The 22,942-nt window shown below is 45.7% G+C and overlaps 1 protein-coding gene across 1 annotated transcript in view; it reads right to left on the reverse strand.

The window, feature by feature from the left end:
• LOC144501643 (ras-related C3 botulinum toxin substrate 3) overlaps positions 1-17,326 on the reverse strand; it is a 29,260-nt gene extending 11,934 nt beyond the window's left edge. Inside the window, exon 1 of the mRNA XM_078225546.1 lies at positions 17,076-17,326. Within this exon, the coding sequence (XP_078081672.1) occupies positions 17,076-17,110 (35 nt within the window). The 5' untranslated portion in view covers positions 17,111-17,326. The remainder of the gene's footprint in view (positions 1-17,075) is intronic.
• Positions 17,327-22,942: the final 5,616 nt, after the last annotated feature.

A 22,942-nucleotide genomic window follows, 5' to 3' on the forward strand; every position in this document is an offset into this window, starting at 1 on the left:
TCATTCCAATATATGTTAATTGTACATGAATATTGCAGGAATTTCATCATTCTACCAGCATTCCCACCTAATATTATCTACAATCTAAATATTAACAATTTGGAGGAGCATTTAAAAAAAAATTGTCTATAAAAATTCAGTCATCATTCCTGAACGAAATATTGAGATTCAGCACAGTTATTCTTACACAATGCAAAACCAAGACCACTGGAGGAAAATCCACTGATTGCTTTGGGTGAGAAATAGATGTTTTTTAAAAAATCATTGTCCGAAAGATTTAAACCTGATACCAAATGTGGAGAATGAATGTAGAAAAACCTTGACTTCGTAACCCAGAACCTTACTTGCATAATTTACAGATATACAGAAATGGTGGTGGTGATTTTATGCAATATTGGAATGGGTTGAAATGGAGTCAGAGAGTTGACAGATTTCTCCTTCAATTCTCACACTCTGATATGCTGTTTGATTTGGTGCAAAATATTTTGGCTTTATGCAATGCCCTGTTTTTGTGGTTGTCCAGCTCATCTCCATTCTGTGAACACAGGTCTACAATCTCAGCTTGTGACTGACACCTAACCCCTTCTCTAACCAGATGTGATTATACACAAGTGCTCAGTGAAGCTTTGCACCCAGTAATTAAGTTTCCTTTGGATATAGCTTTTTTTAAACCGAGGAATCATCAGTAAACAAATTACACACAAGCACTGTTGTAGGAGCACCAGATTCTTCCAAACAAATTGCTTGAAGACATCAAAGAGAGATCTTCATGCAGAGGCATCTATCAGATTGTCATCTGGAGATCAACTTGTATTGATATGGACTTTCAGCCAATTTAAAAGGGAGGTTAACTTTAGAAAACATTTGAGTTTAAAATTAACATTTAAATACTCTATTAAAAACAGCAAGTTAATCTCACACAATCTCCAGATAAGGAAAAGCTCTCACGCACGTTTCTTCAGTAGATTACATATAATCCACTCCGAGGACTTCCAAATTGCGGCCACATGCAGTCCCAACTTGGAACCCTGGCATTCCAGTATTGCAAACTCATCTTAGCCAAACTATTCCATCACCATATTGCTGGAAAACCCTTTGACAAATATGATACCACTAATTATATCACATGGTTTAGAGATTGGTAATTGCACTTCGCCCATCATTTATTGTTCCTCGAGAATGGAAGGAGTCAAACATTTCCTGAAGCCACTTTAAACGGACCTTTTATCTTGGGGTCAGTAGCATGGGCATTGAAATGCTGGTTTTGGTCAGTGTTTACAGTATTCTCAACATAAAAGCTGCAGAATTGATTAAATTCAGCTGGAGAGAAGGTTCAGAGTCCGTTCAAACTTAATGGAATAAAAACCGGTTCTTGAATTCCAGGTGAAGAGACCAGTATGAAGTGGTGTGTGGAAAGTGCTTTGATCATCTTGTTCTTTCTTCCTGAGCGAACCAGACACTACTCTCCGCTACTGTTAATTCTGTTTCGTTGTCCACGGATACTGCCAGACCTGCTGAATTTTTTCCAGCATTTTCTGCTTCATGGTTGCACACTCAGTGGAACATTCCGATACCCACAGATTTTGTGTAGCCAACTGCAAACCAAATGTAACATTAGCAGGCTGCTAGTTGCTAAAACTAGGTTGGGGTGTGGTGGTCCAGGATGCATGATCTAGCAAGACATGGTAATATTACATTTGAAATGTGGCAGGCTGGCATAAAATCAGCACTTTGGGAAGCAGTGACGCTAACACGCCACTGATGTAAAGGTAAAACGACTTATTATTTGTAAAATGGCAGACAGATGTGTGCCAGAAAAGAGAAAGACGTTGTTAAAAAAATACAACTACTATAGCTACTATCGTGGCTAAATGTACTGAGGCGTCCAACTGGTAGTTTGAACTTGACTGCTCATCTTTGCCAAGTTAGATTCTATATATAAACGTGCAAACATTTCTAACAGCTATCCAGCTACAAAATATTCATACGTATGGATGTTGGTAAGAAAGCAGGATTCAGCTTAGCTGCGTTCTCCATAACCTGCCATTTGCAGTAGTGTTTACTTGGGGGAGGTTCCGTACCAGTGCAGTTCTACTCCAGTAGAAGTCTAGAAGGGTGTAAGGTGCAAGGAAAAAAGATACTTAAAAATTTGTCCAGGAAACACGGGCAAAATTGTTTCCCAATCGAAGAGGGAGAAAGTGCTTTCTTTAAATCTGCTGTTTGTATTATCATAACCTGTCAATAGACCATCCACAGAGAAAAGTGACAAATCAGACATAATGTCTGAACCTGAATAATTATCCCTTACAAACATTAATTTAAGGGATTCAATTTCAAAAACACTGATTCATACGTGGGAGCTGGGTGTCTTTTTGTTGTGGAGATGCCGGCGTTGGACTGGGGTAAACACAGTAAGAAGTTTAACAACACCAGGTTAAAGTCCAACAGGTTTATTTGGTAGCAAAAGCCACACAAGCTTTCGGAGCTGCAAGCCCCTTCTTCATGACTTTAACCTGGTGTTGTTAAACTTCTTACTGTGTCTTTTTGTTAACATAGAATTTAATGATGTTCAAAATATTTCACGCATATTGGACCAGATTTGTTTCCACCTTAAATTAGGAGTGTTGGGTGTTTTTATTTAATTTAAATATGTGAAAATAGTCACTGGCTATAGTGGTAGAGTTGTGGAGAGGGGAATAGTAACCCGATTTACTCTACAACAAATGTCAGACAGGGTAAATGGATGGCCTGTCAATAATCAGACATTAAAAATCAAGCTATTTGTTGTATACTGCATTAAGACAAACATATGCTCTGCAGCCGACAGCAATTATTGACCTGTATTTACACCTCCTCCACAGGGAGGGCAGCAGAGAGGGCAATATTACAAAATGCACAGATCTTGCAATATTCCACTCCCTCCCCCTTAAAAAAAATGCAAAATGGTACATGTGCTTAATTTCTAGATACAATAGGATTAAATCAACAAACATTCCATGAAATTTAACCCATTTGATTGCTCAATTGTTTCGATCACCACAACCAAAACACATGACCAAAATTACCAGAGTAATTTAAATGTAAATAAAAATGTTTTTCCTCAACATGTTTAACAAAAATATTTATCAAAAAAAAACAAGAACATTTCTTCACCTTTTCAATTAACCTATCTGGATTCTCTCTGGCTGGTGTCTTCTTCCAATTCCATTAGCTTGACCATGCTCTCTGAACAACCCGCCGTATCAAATCTGAACTTTGAATATCAACTCCACTTAATGGTTGGGGCTGTGATATTAATTTGTCTCAGTCAAATACCCGACTCACTTTCCTCTGCAATACCAACTAACTTCCAGTTTCTTTTTGTCTTTCACTTTGGGCTGTAAAAGAAATTTCAATTTAGGAGGGTTCCTCTGCTCTCCCCTTTTCATACTTTCTCTTTCAAGCAAATGATCTACGTGACACTCCGAGTCACTCTCCAATCTTCACTGGAGACGTAAAAGCATCTAGTCTATAAAACAACTCCAATCACATACTTCTCGTAGTAACAGCACCACGATCTTCTGACCAGCACCCAACTCTCTAGTTTAATGCCTGGTTTGATCTTTTTCTCTTACTTTGCCATTGACCTCAGGGTTAAGCAAACTAAACCTCGTCTTAGGAGCCTGTTTAAACACCAATTTGTAAGATGAAAAACCTGTTGTAAATTGTCAGATTATTTTGTCACAAAAATTTGTCTAGACTGTATCAAAGAGAGACTTGGAAATTAATGCCTAGCTTTAGAGTTAGTAAATATTTCTGCAAAGACCTCTTAAATTCATGCACTTATTTCTGCAGTACCATTTGATGCTGACTGATACGTGGTATTAATGTGTTTGACTCCATTCTAACGTCAATATTTCTCTTTTGATGTAAACTGTAGACAATTACCTGACATCAACACCTCTGGCAATCCATAAATAGCAAGCCAACCTCTTAAAACCTTAAGAACATAAGAAATAGGAGCAGGAGTAGGCCATCTAGCCCCTCGAGCCTGCCCCGCCATTCAATAAGATCATGGCTGATCTGACGTGGATCAGTACCACTTACCCGCCTGATCCCCATAACCCTCAATTCCCTTACCGATCAGGAATCCATCCATCCGTGCTTTAAACATATTCAGCTAGGTAGCCTCCACCACCTCAGTGGGCAGAGAATTCCAGAGATTCACCACCTTCTGGGAGAAGAAGTTCCTCCTCAACTCTGTCTTAAACCGACCCCCCTTTATTTTGAGGCTGTGTCCTCTAGTTTTAACTTCCTTACTAAGTGGAAAGAATCTCTCCGCCTCCACCCTATCCAGCCCCCGCATTATCTTATAAGTCTCCATAAGATCCCCCCTCATCCTTCTAAACTCCAACGAGTACAAACCCAATCTCCTCAGCCTCTCCTCATAATCCAAACCCCTCATCTCCGGTATCAACCTGGTGAACCTTCTCTGCACTCCCTCCAATGCCAATATATCCTTCCTCATATAAGGGGACCAATACTGCACACAGTATTCCAGCTGCGGCCTCACCAATGCCCTGTACAGGTGCATCAAGACATCCCTGCTTTTATATTCTATCCCCCTCGCGATATAGGCCAACATCCCATTTGCCTTCTTGATCACCTGTTGTACCTGCAGACTGGGCTTTTGCGTCTCATGCACAAGGACCCCCAGGTCCCTTTGCACGGTAGCATGTTTTAATTTGTTTCGTGGTATTCGGTATGGACTCAGTTATCCACTTGCTATAGCTATAGATCAAAACATGGTACGCTTTCTCTTAAGAAAGCAACTGCTCATTCCCACATTTTCCTTGTGTTTGACGTGGAATGAAAAGAACCTTGGTTGGATCATTTCTCATCGAGACACACATCACAACTTTTCACTAACTCTTCAATATCTCAGTCTCTCTTTGGACAGCAAAAGCAGCTTTCACATGGACTGGAAGGAAATCTTGGTTGGACCATTTCTCATCGAGACACACAAAGGCAGCTCTAGCTACTGCTTTCACATGGACGACTCTGGTGTTCTTTTCTTGGAAGTTCTTCGAGCAAAGTCTCTTTAAATCTTGGCAGAATAATAACTCAAACCCCACAGCAAACACAATTGACCTACATTCACAAGTGAAATATTCCTGAAATATATTTTTAGGCCACCCATTCAATGACATAATTAAGTACCATATTCTTGAGTTTTGTCACTAATTTCTCTGTTAGACATTGGAATAACATTTGTGTTATGTAAAGCAAATCACAGGTAACTCAGTGGCTAAAAGTGAATCAGGTTTCACAGGAAATCTCGCAAGAACGTCCACATTTACACGATCTGACTTATGATATTTAATATCTTAATTGATTGCTAATTTTATCATTTGGTCCTCCTTGCTCTCAAAGACCATTTCTTTTGACATTTTCTCAATGTCAGACATATTCTTGAATTCTACTATAAGTAACTCGGCCCACTTTAACCATATTGTCTTCAGCCAGTTCCTCCCCATCAGGGAGGCTGTGTTCTCTCCTACCACAACCAATGGCAAGTGACACTGTAACATCATATTCCACTCCCAACATTGACCTTACCTAATTGGAATAACAGGTCCATTTCATACCAGTTTTGCATAAGGTAATGTTATTTAAGGACTTCTTGTATTTTCCTTGAGATATCAGACACTGTTGCAGCTATATCAATGATGAAAGCAAGTTCTGAATGACGTGGAATGACTTTTACCAAACATGTCTTCAGCACCATTTCTTTTTCAATTACAGATACTGACATACTGTGTACCTGAACACAATGTCCCCACAAAATCTTTAAAATTGCTCAATCTTCCTCAGAATTGACTTTGGGAGTTCCACGTTGGAATTATACCTTCAGCCTGATTGCCATCAACTTCCATGTATTTGTATTTTTCATGTTCTCTGAATATGACTGCTTAATAACACCAACTTACATTTCCATATCAATGCACAATGAGGACTTCCAGGTTCCTAAACTAGCTTTAAATTTATCACATTGACTTGGTGCATGGCTGCTTCCTCCACTCCTGCTAATAATAATTGACTGACTTTCCCCACAGGCAGAGCACTTTGGACTGGAAATGGGGAGCATTTAAATGGTCGATGGCAATAGTAGCATCTAAATCTCTCTTGGACCGTGAACTCAGTTATTGTGACCTGGACCTTGCTGAAATCTGGTGGACCTTCCCTGCCAACTCAGGGAAAGAGCTCCCTTGCAATTATCTCTTTTTGCCATTTCTTTGGCTGTGATCTCATTGCAAGTCTCCACTCACATCAGCTTATTGCCTTTGCTCAAAAGCTTTGTCTGGATTTTACTGGCCTCCTACATGTCTCTTAGATTGATTTCCAAGTCTACATCACCATACCCACAGTGACATGAAAGTTACTTGAATTTGAGAATTTAATCTTCAACCGTCTCACTTGGAAACTGCTTCCTTTCCTGGGAATGCAACTCCGTGCAAATCTCATTCTTAGTCATGCCACATTACGAGTCCAGAATCGCATACTCTGATCTCACAGGTAACACTGGTTGCACCACCTCAAAAGCATCTGGCCCCATCATGGTGGGGAACACCTTTACTTTATCCTCATCTGCTATTTTATTTGCTTTCAGACCAAATGTTCACAATTACACCAGTCCTCTTTGTTAGGGGTGAAATTTTCCCAAACATGTCTTCAGCGCCATTTCTTTTCAATTACAGATACTGACATACTGTGTACCTGAACACAATGTCCCCACAAAATCTTTAAAATTGCTCAATCTTCCTCAGAATTGACTTTAGGAGTTCCAGAAACATGTCACAATGTTCAATCCTTAATTTCTCAAATAAAACGCGAAAGAAAACTTAATCTCAGCCCTGTCACCATCTTCCTGCATGTTCAGCTGAAGAGAGTCATTATTGAACTAACTTACAACTCCCCAGCAGATAGAGCAGCAGAAAGGGCAATATAATAAAATGTACAAATCTTGCATTATACGACTTAACTTATATGTGTGAGTGCCTCTCTGTTGGTCAGTGCATTCATAAAGGCCACAGGCAGTATCAACAAGGGACAATACTCAAACATGTTAAGCCCTTTGCATTCAGTAACTGCACAGAATAAATGCAACAGTTCCTCTACAGTTTTCTGATGCACTCTTAATTGATTCAACCTCCCCCCCCCCCCCGCCCCCCGTCGTATTGCTGGTTCCCACACTCCCCATCCTAAGGCTCAAAGTGAGACTGTCAAATTAAAAGCAATTAGTGCTCATTTTTGGACAGTGCTGATTCTGTAAAATGACAACCTCCTGATCCCAGATAGCACTGGCAACAATGAAATAATGTATGCATGTGATAATACAGCAGCGCACAGTCACTATGCATCATGGCAGCCTGCTTGTGACTGATCATTCTGGCAATGTTATTTCCAGAATAAAATGGTGGACCAAATGGCAAACACTGCTGGTCATAGTCACTTAATTCTGTCATCTGAAATTCTGAGAGTTACAAGTTAGCCAGGAAGGACCTAAAGAGAGAGCCAAGAGGAGCCAGGAGGGGACATGAGAAGTCTTTGGCAAGTAGGATCAAGGAAAACCCTAAAGCTTTCTATAGGTACGTCACGAATAAAAGAATGACTAGGGTAAGATTAGGGCCAGTCAAGGACAGTAGTGGGAAGTTGTGCGTGGAGTCTGAAGAGATAGGAGAGGCGCTAAATGAATATTTTTGGTCAGTATTCACACAGGAAAAAGACAATGTTGGCGAGGAGAATACTGAGATACAGGCTATTAGACTAGACGGGATTGAGGTTCATAAGGAGGTGTTAGCAATTCTGGAAAGTGTGAAAATAGACAAGTCCCCTGGGCTGGATGGGATTTATCCCAGGATTCTCTGGGAGGCTAGGGAGGAGATTGCAGAGCCTTTGATCTTTATGTCGTCATTGTCTACAGGAATAGTGCCAGACGACAGGAGGATAGCAAATGTTGTCTCCTTGTTCAAGGAGGGGAGTAGAGGCAACCCTGGTAATTATAGACCAGTGAGCATTACTTCTGTTGTGGGCAAAGTTTTGGAAAGGATTATAAGAGATAGGATTTATAATCATCTAGAAAGGAATAATTTGATTAGGGATAGTCAACGTGGTTTTGTGAAGGGTAGGTCGTGCCTCACAAAGCTCGAGTTCTTTGTGAAGGTGACCAAAGAAGTGGACAAGGGTAAAGCAGTTGGTGTATATGGATTTCAGTAAAGCATTTGATAAGGTTCCCCACGGTAAGCTATTGCAGAAGATACGGAGGCATGGGATTGAGGGTGATTTAGCGGTTTGGATCAGAAATTGGCTAGCTGTAAGAAGACAGAGGGTGGTGGTTGATGGAAAATGTTCATCCTGGAGTTCAGTTACTAGTGGTGTACCGCAAGGATCTGTTGTGGGGCCACTGCTGTTTGTCATTTTTAGAAATGACCTGGATGAGGGCATAGAAGGATGGGTTAGTAAATTTGCGAATGACACTAAAGTCGGTGGAGTTGTGGACAGTGCGGAAGGATGTTGCAGGTTACAGAGGGACATAGATAAGCTGCAGAGCTGGGCCGAGAGGTGGCAAATGGAGTTTAATGCGGAAAAGTGAGAGATGATTCACTTTGGAAGGAGTAACAGGAATACAGATTGGCTAATGGTAAGATACTTGGTAGCGTGGATGAGCAGAGAGATCTCGGTGTCCATGTGCATAGATCCCCAAAAGTTGGCACCCAGGTTGATAGGGTTGTTAAGAAGGCGTACGGTGTGTTAGCTTTTATTGGTAGAGGGATTGAGTTTCGGAGCCATGAGGTAATGTTGCAGCTGTACAAAACTCTGGTGCGGCCGCACTTGGAGTACTGCGTACAGTTCTGGTCGCCGCATAATAGGATGGATGTGGAAGCATTGGAAAGGGTGCAGAGGATATTTACCAGGATGTTGCCTGGTATGGTGGGAAGGTCTTATGAAGAAAGGCTGGGGGACTGGAGGCTGTTTTCGTTAGAGAAGGTTAAGAGGTGACTTAAAAGAGGGATATAAGATGATCAGAAGATAAGATATGATGTACTGTGAGAGCCTTTTTCCTCAGATGGTGATAGCTAGCACGAGGGGACATAGCTTTAAATTGAGGGGTGATAGATATAGGACAGATGTCAGAGGTAGGTTCTTTACTCAGAGTAGCAAGGGCGTGGAATGCCCTGCCTGCAACAGTAGTAGACTCGCCAACATTAAGGGCATTTAAATGGTCATTGGATAAACATATAGATGATACTGGAATAGTGTAGGTTAGATGGGCTTTAGATTGGTTTCACAGGTCGGCGCAACAGAGGGCCGAAGGGCCTGTATGGTGCTGTTATGTTCTATCTGGCTGGCGCCTCACCTCCTAAGGCAGGGTACACAACAGCACAAGAAATAGAAGCAGGAATAGCCACCAGGCCCTTCAAGGCTGCCCCACCATTCAATACAATCATGGCTGATCTCAGCCTCAGCTCATTTCCTGTGCCATTTCCCAATAGCTGTCTATTCCTCGATCTATCCACCTCCACCATCCTTTGGGGCAGAGAATTCCAGAGAGTCACCGCCCTCTGTGAGAAGAAATTTCTACGCATTTTAGTTTTAAATTATCAGCCCTTTACTTGTAGCTATGTCCCCCTGTTCGAGGCTCTCCCACTAGTGAAAACATTTCACCATCTACCCTGTCAAGCCCCCTCCCCTTACTATTTTTTTTGGTAAGGGGACCAAAACTGTACATAATATTCCACGTGAGGCCATACCTGCATCCTGTACAATTGCAACAAAACCTCCCTATTTTTCAACTCCAATCCCTTTGCAATAAAGGCCAAAATGACATTTGCCTTCTAAACTAATTGTTGGACCTGCCTGCTAGCTTTTTGTGATCCATGCATTAGAACACTTAGATCCCTCAGTATTTCACTTACCTGCAGTCTCTTTCCATTCAGATAATAATCTGCCTTGTGATTCTTCCCACCAAAGTGCCTGACCTCTCAGTTCCCCACATTAAACTCCATTTGCCAGGTTTTCACCCAGTCACTCAATCACAATATTCGCATCACAACACCTCATGCTTCATCCAGGTCCAAGAATTGATGCGAGAGTCTAGTTCTAAACACAAATCTCAAACAAGCTGATAGTGGACTGTGTCGTAAAGGAGAAATTCCTCACAACCAAGGCCTACTATTTGTGACTTCAGAGGAAAAAAAGGATAAATCTCAAATACACGTTTCAAAGTACAGCGAAAATACTCTTGAACAATGAAATTGTTTTATAGTGACTGAATAAATGCAAATGGATGGATTCACAACACAATCCACAAAACACTAGAATTAAAAATACACAATGTTACTAGCTAAATATAGAATGTGCCCATCAGACTAGATCTGCTTATAATGTTTGAAACAAAGCAAACTAGCAGCTATTTCTATACACAATTCTATAGAAAATGTACTTCCTGGCAATTTAATCAGAATATGATAGCATTTTGAAGCTATTACAACAATACAGCCACCTTCATGAACTACAAATGCAAACAGAGCTCAAAATGGAACAAATTTTTTAAAAAGCCAGGGAGTGGCAATTAATACTCCAGTGTTTTTATATAAAATATGTAATTGCTCATATCACATCCCTATTCCATTTTTGTACCACAAAATTGGTCGATGGGGAAGAGGAGGCAGAGATTACAGAAACGTTGTTGAAAGTAGGCTTCAAAGAAATACTTGGTAAACCTTGTTTGCCAAATACTTGGCAGAAAACAACGTAATTCACATCAAATACCTGTCACATCACTGACCAAAATGATCCTGTTATCAAGACAATGCTCCTTTTGTCAAATGCTATTAATTCTGCAGTGCTACACTATATATATTTAACATTGAAACATTTTACAAAGAACGGCAATGCAGCATTTTAAATAACCTGCCCATCACGTTAGAATTAAACCCCCACATTCTGAAGGTGCAAACCATCAAACAATTAACGTTGCTAAGTAACCAAAAGCCCCAATTCTTTGTCAGAAAGCTGCATCATCTGCAAGTTGAGATAGCACATTCCAAGCAGAGCTCACCACTGTACATTTCTCAAGACACTCCTCATTGGTTAGTGATGATGTAATGATTAACGGGGAGGAAACATACGCACACACAGGAATCCAAAATGTAATTCACCAGCAAAAAAGAGCTCAGCTGAATGCAGCAGTTGATAACAAAGCTTTTCGCGGATACCCAATTTGTCATCTTGGTAGCTTATATACCATGACACCCCACACACCCCCTTCATCAGCACTTAGAGGTTCCATAAAATAGATGAGAAGGCACGCTGAATAGTCCCCTCCCGACAAAGCAATTTTAAATAATGCAGGTTAATATTTAGACATAAAATCAATTAAAATTTTAAGATTTTATTGCAAGATTTTTCCTCTTCTGTCTTCTGAAGGCACAGTCTGTGGAAAAATGGTTTCCCGGGTATTGGCAGCCCAGTGCTTTACCCAAGTGACCATTCTTTGTACATAAGCCTACACATGCAGGGTTGGCAGGGCAGTCAATGAGGTTGGATATCAATTTGGAGTACAATCTTTTCTCACCTGCCAACAAGGTCATTGGCAAGTGGTAAGAAGTGCAAATCCCAGCTGTTTTTCTCTAACTGGGAATACTGAAAACCGTATTGGAACCCTTACAGGTACCCCACCAAGATCAACTACCACAGCAACAACTATTGTGTCTGTTTTCTTCCAATTCAAAATAAACCTCAACACCATTAATATATATATTGTGCACCCAATTAGTAAATTTATTTTTTTTAAACCCCGTTACAAAGATCACAAAAAGAAACTGCTATGGTATGCCTTCCAATAAACTTCCCCTTCACACATTTTTATAAAACAGCACCTCCTCCAATTCAACAATGGCCAACCCTACAGAGCTCCCTCATAAATAAACATACCATGCCAATGTAGTTCAAATGGACTGTCACTGACACTATTGAAAGAGCAGGGAGTTTCCTGTCTTCCAGCCAACATCTTCCTTTAACCAACCCAAATTGGACACTTGATCTATTAAAGCTTGGACGCAGAAATGCTGCAACATTTAACAAACAATAGTCACAGCATTTTGAAAGGTAATCATTCTCCAAAGCATGTTCAGCCATTGACATGATAAAACTTGGATCCATGCACCATCTTATGGTAAAATGATGGAACAGTGGTGCCACAATGGCATACAAGACAGAAAAATTTAATAAAACCACATACAGAGCAGTTTCCCTAGTGGCGTGTTGCATGATTAAGTGATCATGCAACACGCCACTAGACAGCACCCATTCTACTCTCTTGGCTGAAGCAGGAAATATGGTAAAAGTGCAGCACTCTTAGACAGATGATTTTGTAAAGAATGAAATAAGGAAGCAATGGTTGGAAGGTGGTAAGTTTGGAGGTTAAGAAGTCATTCGTGAAGAATGCAAAAGATGATTATAAAATAGCCTAAAAATCTAGAAACTGTACTCCAGCTCAGTTTTTAACATTACTTCACAAACAAAACAAGCAAAATGGAAATAAAGTTCAATTTAGCAGATATTACAGCCTCCATCCAGGTCCCAGCAACCACCAGCAAAAGCAAAAGGAAGGGGTCCAACAGCTGTTTTCTTTTCTGCAGTTGCAGAGATGAATCTCTGAAGGATCCATTCTAACCCATCAGTTCAAGACTTGGTATATAGCACGACTTGGGACAGTTTGGTCAAAGAGTTTTGCTGTCTTTACTGAAGATATAACAGCATATTTAGCAATTCTCCAGCAGCAACAGGTGACATACATCTGACATTTTACAAATATTCCCTTCAATGACTTCAGTAGAATTCATAACTCGGGACGACTGAAGTCCATCAATTATAAAATCATAGCTAAAAGTCTGCCCTCTGCTACCTTTATTCACTTTTTATAACGGGCATCAATCAATAGGGCTCTTGCATGATTCTCAAAACGCAGGTTTCACTAAGGCAACAGCAACTTCTTCGTTAACCACTCCAAGGTAAATCCAGCTATTGGGAAGACCCAGTAAAAAGCTGGTCTTTCAATTCCCAGATTTAGCAAAACCAGCAGGTGCCCCATTGAAGTTGAACAAGCATCAACCTTGGGAACCACTACCACTACCGACAAACACTACCATGCTCATAGATGCTTTGCACCAAAACGTACAAAGCAATTCATATGATGAATTCTACTGAAAGTTCTACACCCAGAACATTACCTTGTTTTGGTCTTTTCAAATACTGACAAATCTGCTGTACACATTTTCTGCTTTCATTTCAAAATTCCAGCATTTGTAGTTATTCCTTTTAGCTAATTAAAGCTCCAAGTTGATGTTCTGGCATCATCAGGCTTTTTCCAAATAGCTGTTAATTGCAGGGACAGGGAGGACTTAAGATTTATAAATGTACTGTTTTCACCTTAGTATCTTGTGGTTGTTTTCCCCGCCCCTCTTGGAATTTAAATATTAATCACTTTTCAGATAAATATATAGTGCACAACACTGCTACTGCGGTCCACTGTAGGAGACATGGTCATATCAGAGGAATCACTCTCAATTATGCATTCACAGTGACGTGAACAAACAGAAAAAAAAGTGTGCCAACTCATTATCTCAGCTGAGTGCATGGTATATATGGTATACTTTGTATAGCACATGAGCAAATATAGAGAACACATACACTGCAGTACAAATACATTTTTAAACATTCTTTCTTGCAACTTGAATATCGCTGGGAAGACCAGCATTTGTTGCCCATCCCTAATCATCCTCGAGTCAACCAAATTGCTGTGGGTCTGGAATCACATCTAGGTAAGGACGGCAGATTTCCCTCCCTAAATGGCTTCAGTGAACCAAGTGGAGTCTTACGACAATCAATGATAGTTTCATGGTCACCATTACTAACATTAGCTTTTCATTCCAGATTTTTATGGACATGCTATTTCACACATGCAGCAAGACAAGAGATCTGGAATGTACTACGAACTTCAATCATTTTCCAAGAATGCAAATAAAGCTTCTTGGGTTGCAAATTAATTTTGCTGCATGGAGTCCACAAACAGGTCTTTGCATTTAAATGTATTTGGATCATGACAGCATTAATGAAAAAATGTGAGTTGGCATGAATAAACTAATGAATGGAAACACTCCAAGTTAAGGCCCTTGTAAACCACTCATATTTCCAACTTCTAGATAGGAAATAAGATATCACACCTGTTAGTATTTGTTGTTAACTTCTTTACTACTGTTTTGATCCACACAATTGCACAAAAGTGACCTACTACACCTGCTCCATGGATGCAGTTATGGAACCAGGTGGTGGCACCTATGCACGTGACCGAGTGGCTCACCCATCCAGTCTGCTCTTGGCCGAGATTGGCTAACTTGAATAGAGATCATGGATAAAATCCTGCATACATGCCAACATGTGGTGGCATCTCACTACTAGTGACCTGGCAAACAGTGCTGCTCCTGAAAGATTCATGGGTCATACAATTTTTGATTTCCAAAATTGCAGCGCAGACTGCAGCCAAAGTGGTACAACCTCCTGTAGGACCACTTAGGACAGCAGCTGAAAGCAACACGTGACTGGATGGTGCCAGATATCACTTCACATTTACTAAGACAGGCATGGGGCAAATGTTAAACATTTTTTGGAAACATTAACATATGGACATTTTAACATTTTCAAAACATAAAACAACCATCCCTCCTCCTCACAATAATTGACCTGATTAACGCAATAGACCGGCAACTGCTTAGTTGGAGAAAACTAGCACAAACATTATTTCAGTTGCCCTGATGTAAATTAGTGAAAGTAACCCAAAAACAGTTTTAATGTTACTGTTCTTTAGAGCTCAGATATATGGCTGCTATACATCAGTGTGCCAAACTCCAGATAACAACATGTTATTTGAATTTTAATTCATAGAGGGCTCAAACTAAACAGAGATATGCCCTATCCTCCATACTACAAATCTAATATTCTGGATCAACCAAAAGCAATAAACAATTCCCCTTCCCAAACACAGAAAACGACTGGTTTGGTCAGCATAAAACATCACCCACAATTTAGGCATCCTCATTTAAAGCAAAGAATCCAACCCAACACCAGACATTTAAAATTCTAATAGCTTGCGGATTACAAAAAGCCTTCACTATAACCCAGACCTCCAGCTGCAAAGGTTCAACGCCTGCAATTTCAGAATTTTGGCAATGAAATTGTGTATATCAGTTGGCAAAGGCATAACTATTGGAGAGAACTGGGTACATAGGAATGAGGGAGACATGTCGCTCACAATGATAGGTTATGTCATTCCTCTCTCTGCCATTAATCTCACGTCCCTTTCTTCACTCCCCCCTCAATTCTTCACGCGGGTTTATACCTCTGCAGCCCAGTTTGATTGGTTACACACCATCTTCCTGTCTTGGTGCTTCAGGTGGATGTAAAGATCCCATATTGTGTAATGAGTAGTATCCTTTCCTCAACCAACAACAAAAATTTAACCGGTCACTTATCCCATTGCTGATTGTAACACGTTGAACACTAAGTGACAGCACATTTACCTACATAACAAAAGGCTGCTTCTGCAAAGTAATTTAATTAATTGCATACTAAGCACTTTGAGATGCGATAAGGCGTGGAATAAATTCTTGCTCCCATCTCTACACATGAACTGTTCCACTTGATGGCTTTGTGACTTGACGAGATCAGCATGGCAGTTATCCAACCCATGAAATGAATTAGTTCAAGGAAGGGAAAAATAAATGAGATAATAAATCTGTAGATGCACATGCAGAATTTTAAATCTTTGAGCAGTAAAATATTTACAAGGGATGCATTACTTTGCACATGCGTACTATAAGCTAGAGATTTTCTTCTATAAAAAAATTAATTTAAATGATAATGTTACCCAGAGTTTACCATCCCTTCCTGAGCTACTTTTTTTTTTAAACAACATATTCATGCTGTGCTTAAAAGGACCCACACCACTACAACTGGCATCCAGTGGTACTAGACAGCAGTGTGTATCAAGGTTTTGCATACTGGTACATATTCACAACAGCCAATTTCTGAGAACGTACAACCCAATTCCACAGACAGGGCTATAACAACCAAATCAGCCAACGTGAGGAATACCCATCCTCTAGACCAGAAAAGCTGTGTTTTTCCCCCAACAGAGCTCATAAGCAAGAGTTGAGCCACTGTCCATATCACCAGCCATCTTGTAGCATTACTGAAGCTAATTATTGACTCTGTAGAGGGGTGTGTGAGAACCATACAATATATTTTTTAAAAATCAGCAGCTACCAGCCATTGTGCTCCCATTACACCCGAAGTGGGGTGGCTGACCAGCACACAATCCAGTTGTCGACTGTGTGGGGGCCAATAGGTGGAATTTGTTTGTGCTAAATCCCTTTCAAACCACTCTCTCCCCTTGCAGCTCATCCACCTCCTCCCGCCCTTTTTTTAACACAGCTCTCACAAATCAGGGGAGGAGGCAGACTCCAAAAAGGGGGAGGGGGGGGGGAGAGAAAGAAGATAAATAAAAGAGTAAATAAAAGAAGAAACGCTGGAGGGAGAGAGAGTGGGGAGGGGGAGGAAAGGCTGGAACAGTGGAAGCAAAGAGAAAAAGCTCCATCCACGCCTGCCTGGGGCTGGGGCTGAGGCAAGTGTCTGATTCACTCGATTGTTCCACAAGCGGGGAGCAATCTCAAGAGAAAGTCAATGGGAGGAGGGAGAAAATAAAATCTATTTAAAATGAGAGAGAAAAAAAATACTAATCGAAATGGGGGGGTGCCCAAAAAAATCACAGCATCGCCTATTCAATCTAAAAAAAAATAAACCCCTCAAGGCAACAAAAGCCTTTTTTTTGCTGCAACCTAATTTAAATAACACACACACACAAAAATCAATGATATTTTTTTCCAGGCATGGCCCAGTGTTTGCAGCTATTTTAATTCCCCCACACCTTTTCTCTCTCTAATTGTTCCCTGGCTCACTCAGATGAACGGACTTACCCGTCCCCAACAACCACACACTTGATGGCCTGCATCGAGCAGAGATTCCAGCAAATACCCCTCAGCACCACAACTTTCACTTCTTTAAATCACACCGAGGGGGGTCCAGGGGGACTGAGAGAGAGAATAAAAACCCCGGTTATTTTTTTTCCCCCCTCCCTCTCAGGCTCCGAGGCGGTGATTCTCCGCAAAGAGGAGCCGGTGCGGCAGCGAGCGAGCCAAGCAGCCGAGTGCGCTCGGGAATCTCCGCCAACGGCGGAAAGAGCCGAAGGAGAGGAGGGGCGGGGCCAGGCTCTTAACCCTCTACATCCCGGATTGCTCCCACAGTACTGGAATGTGGGCAATCCCAGCCCTCCCCACCATCCAATAACATCCCCGTTCACCTCACCATGCAACAACACCGCTCCTCACACCCCATCCACCCACCCCCCTCCTCACGCCCCATCCACCCGCACCCCATCCTCACGCCCCATCCACCAACCCCCCCTCCTCACGCCCCATCCACCCACCCCCCTCCTCTCGCCCCATCCACTCGCACCCCCTCCTCACGTCCCATCCACCCACACCCCTCCTCACGCCCCATCCACCCACCTCCCCTCCTCACGTCCCATCCACTCGCACCCCCTCCTCACGTCCCATCCACCCACACCCCTCCTCACGCCCCATCCACCAACCCCCCCTCCTCACGCCCCATCCACCCACCCCCCTCCTCTCGCCCCATCCACCCACCCCCCTCCTCACGCCCCATCCACCCGCACCCCCTCCTCACGCCCCATCCACCCACACCCCCCATCCACCCACCCCCCTCCTCACGCCCCATCCACCCGCACTCCCTCCTCACGCCCCATCCACCCACACACCCTCCTCACGTCCCATCCACTCGCACCCCCTCCTCACGTCCCATCCACCCACCCCCCTCCTCACGCCCCATCCACCCACCCCCCCTCCTCACGCCCCATCCACCCACCCCCCCTCCTCACGCCCCATCCACCCACCCCCCCTCCTCACGCCCCATCCACCCACCCCCCTCCTCTCGCCCCATCCACCCACCCCCCTCCTCACGGCCCATCCACCCGCACCCCCTCCTCACGCCCCATCCACCCACACCCCCCATCCACCCACCCCCCTCCTCACGCCCCATCCACCCGCACTCCCTCCTCACGCCCCATCCACCCACACCCCCTCCTCACGCCCCATCCACCCGCACTCCCTCCTCACGCCCCATCCACCCACACCCCCTCCTCTCGCCCCATCCACTCGCACCCCCTCCTCACGTCCCATCCACCCACACCCCTCCTCACGCCCCATCCACCCACCTCCCCTCCTCACGCCCCATCCACTCGCACCCCCTCCTCACGTCCCATCCACCCACACCCCTCCTCACGCCCCATCCACCAACCCCCCCTCCTCACGCCCCATCCACCCACCCCCCTCCTCTCGCCCCATCCACCCACCCCCCTCCTCACGCCCCATCCACCCGCACCCCCTCCTCACGCCCCATCCACCCACACCCCCATCCACCCACCCCCCTCCTCACGCCCCATCCACCCGCACTCCCTCCTCACGCCCCATCCACCCACACACCCTCCTCACGTCCCATCCACTCGCACCCCCTCCTCACGTCCCATCCACCCACCCCCCTCCTCACGCCCCATCCACCCACCCCCCCTCCTCACGCCCCATCCACCCACCCCCCCTCCTCACGCCCCATCCACCCACCCCCCCTCCTCACGCCCCATCCACCCACCCCCCTCCTCACGCCCCATCCACCCACACCCCTCCTCACGCCCAATCCACCCGCACCCCATCCTCACGCCCCATCCACCCGCCCCCCCTCCTCACGTCCCATCCACCCACCCCCCTCCTCACACCCCATCCACCCGCACCCCCCATCCACCCACCCCCCTCCTCACGCCCCATCCACCACCCCCCTCCTCACATCCCATCCACCCACCCCCTCTCCTCACGCCCCATCCACCCACCCCCCTCCTCACGTCCCATCCACCCACCCCCCTCCTCACGTCCCATCCACCCACCCCCCTCCTCACGTCCCATCCACCCACCCCCCTCCTCAGGCCCCATCCACCCGCACCCCCTCCTCACGCCCCATCCACCCGCACCCCCTCCTCACGCCACATCCACCCGCACCCCCTCCTCACGCCCCATCAACCCACCCCCCCGTCCTCACGCCCTATCCACCCGCACCCCCTCCTCACGTCCCATCCACCCGCCCCCCCTCCTGAGCCCCATCCACCCGCACCCCCTCCTCACGCCCCATTCTCCCGCACCCCCTCCTCACGCCCCATTCTCCCGCACCCCTCCTCACGCACCATCCACCCGCCCCCCCCTCCTCACGCCCCATCCACCCACCTCCCTCCTCACGCCCCATCCACTCACCCCCCTCCTCATGCCCCATCCACCCACCCCCCTCCTCACGCCCCATCCACCCGCACCCCCTCCTCACGCCCCATCCACCCACCCCCCTCCTCACGCCCCATCCACCCACCCCCCTCCTCACGCCCCATCCAGCCGCACCCCTCATCCACCCACCCCCTCCTCATGCCCCATCCACCCGCACCCCCCATCCACCCACCCCCCTCCTCACGTCCCATCCACCCACCCCCCTCCTCACGCCCCATCCACCCACCCCCCTCCTCACGCCCCATCCACCCACCCCCCTCCTCACGCCCCATCCACCCACCCCCTCCTCACGCCCCATCCACCCACCCCCCTCCTCACGTCCCATCCACCCACCCCCTCCTCACGCCCCATCCACCCACACCCCTCTTCACGTCCCATCCACCCGCCCCCCCCCTCCTCAGCCCTATCCACCCACACCCCTCCTCACGCCCCATCCACCCGCCCCCCTCCTCACGCCCCATTCTCCCGCACCCCCTCCTCACGCCCCATCCACCCACCCCCCTCCTCACGCCCCATCCACCCACACCCCCGTCCTCACGCCCTATCCACCCGCACCCCCCATCCACCCACCCCCCTCCTCACGTCCCATCCACCCACCCCCCCTCCTCACGCCCCATCCACCCGCCCCCCCCTCCTCAGCCCCCTCCTCACGCCCCATCCACCCGCCCCCCCTCCTCACGCCCCATCCTCCACCCCCCTCCTCACGCCCCATCCACCCACCCCCCATCTCACCCCCCACCCACCCACCCCCCTCCTCACATCCCATCCACCCACCCCCCCTCCTCACGCCCCATCCACCCGCCCCCCCCTCCTCAGCCCCCTCCTCACGCCCCATCCACCCGCATCCCCTCCTCACGCCCCATCCACCCGTGCCCCCTCCTCACGCCCCATCCACCCACCCACCCCCCCTTCACTCACCCACACCTTCCCTTCACCACACCCTCCTCACACTCCCACCTACCAACACCCCAACTCCCATTCACCCCACCCTCCACACACCCCCACCCACTGACATCACACCTTCCATCCACCCTACCCTCCTCACTCACCAACACCCACCTACAGCACATCTCCTATTCACCCCATTCTCCTCACTCACTTACCTACCTGCACCCACTATTCACCCCACCCTCTTCACAACAACACCTACCTATACCCCCCATTCACCTTACCCTCCTCCCTCACCTACACCACATCGTCCATTCACCTCACCCTCTTCACCCTCTTGAATACAGGAGTTGGGACATCTTGTTGAAGTTGTACAGGACATTGGTAAGGCCACACTTGGAATCCTGTGTGCAATTCTGGTCACCCTATTATAAAAAGGATATTATTAAACTAGAAAGAGAGCAGAAAAGATTTACTAGGATGCTACCGGGACTTGATGGATTGAATTATAAGGAGAGGCTGAATAGACTGGGACTTTTCTCTCTGGAGCATAGGAGGCTGAGCGGTGACCTTATAACGGTCTATAAAATAATGAGGGGCATAGACAAGGTAAATAGTCAATATCTTTTCCCAAAGATAGGGGAGTCTAAAACTAGAGGGCATAAGTTTAAGGTGAGAGGGGAGAGATACAAAAGTGTCCAGAGGGGCAATTCTTTCACACAGAGGGTGGTGAGTGTCTGGAACAAGATGCCAGAGGTAGTAGTAGAGGCGGGTACAATTTTATCTTCTAAAAAGCATTTAGATAGTTACATGGGTAAGATGGGTATAGAGGGATATGGGCCAAATGTGGGCAATTGGGACTAGCTTAAGGGCTTCAAAAAAAAAAGGGCGGCATGGACAAGTTGGGCCAAAGGGCCTGTTTCCATGTTGTAAACCTCTATGACTCTTCACACACCAACCCGCCCACACCCACCACACCTTCCATTCATAGAATCCCTACAGTGCAGGAGGAGATCAAGTCTGCACCGACCACAGTCCCACTCAGGCCCTATCCCCGTAACCTCATGTATTTACCCTTATGGCCAATAAACCTAACCCGCACATCTTTGGAGTGTGGGAGGAAACCGAAGCATCCGGGTCCCTGGCGCTGTGAGGCAGTAGTGCTATCCACTGTGCCACTATGTCCTCCTCATACCCCACTCACCTACACCTTCCATTCAACCCACCCTTACTTACCAACACCCACCTACACCCCACCCCCCATTCACCCCACCATCCTCACATCCCCACCCGCCTACACCCCACCTCCCATTCACCCCACTCTTCTCACACCCCCACCCATCTACACCACACCTTCCATTCATCCCACCCACCGACACTACAACTCCCATTCACCCCACCCTTACTCACCACCCAACTATACCCCACCTCCCATTCACCTCACCCTCCCCACTCACCAACACACACCTACGCCACAATTTACCCCACCCACCTATACCACACCTCCCATTCATCCCACCCACCTCACTCACCAACACCCATTCTTTTTTTATAGAATCCTTTCAGTGCAGAAGGAGACCATTTGCCCATCAAGTCTGCATCGACTCTCCAAGAGAGCATCTTACCAGGTCCACCCACTCAACCTCCACAAAATGCCATTCCTCAACAACCCAGCCCAGTAGAAATGTGTGCTTCACACTGTCTTATTCATAGCCAACTCTCAGCCACCCCTCTCAACTCAGGATCCACTTTCCCAAACCCCCATAACCCTACCCGTATCTGCTTCATTCACTCCTTCACCTATACCCCAAAACCACAACACACCACCACATGCTTCTCACTCACCTCCATAAGACCATAAAATGCAAGTGCAGTAGTGCGCCATTCGGCCCATCGAGTCTGCTCTGCCATTCAATGAGATCATGACTGTTCTGATGCGATAATCCTCAATTCCACTTTCCCACCTTATTTATCCCCATTACCCTTACTGATTAAAAATCCATCCAACTCAGCCTTGAACATATTTAAAGACCCAGTTTTGACAGCTCTCTGTGGTAAAGAATTCCACAGATTCACTAACTTCTGTGAGAAGAAATTCCTCCTCACCTCTATCCTAAATAGGCGACCCCTTACTCTGAGATGATGCCTTCTGGTCCTAGATTCTCCCACAAGGGGAAACAACTTCTCAGCATCAGCCCTATTAAGCCCTCTGAGAATCCTATATTTCTCAATAAGGTCACCTCTCATTCTTTGAAACTCCACAATGAGTACAATCTACTCAACCTCTCCTTATAAGAAAATCCCTCCATACTCAGAATCAACCTAGTGAAGCTTCTCTGGACTGCCTCCAATGCCAGTATATCTTTCCTTAGATAAGGGGACCAAAACTGTTCACAGAACTCCAGGTGTTGTCTAACTAGTGTCTTGTTTAGCTGTAGCAAGACTTCCCCATTTTTATTCCTCAATCCCTTTAAAATAAACATTCCATTTTCCTTCCCTATTACGTGTTGAACTGGCATGCAAGCTTTTTTGTGATTTATATATGAGGACACACAAAC

Source organism: Mustelus asterias, chromosome 12 (genome assembly GCF_964213995.1).
Source record: "Mustelus asterias chromosome 12, sMusAst1.hap1.1, whole genome shotgun sequence".
NCBI lineage: Eukaryota > Metazoa > Chordata > Chondrichthyes > Carcharhiniformes > Triakidae > Mustelus > Mustelus asterias.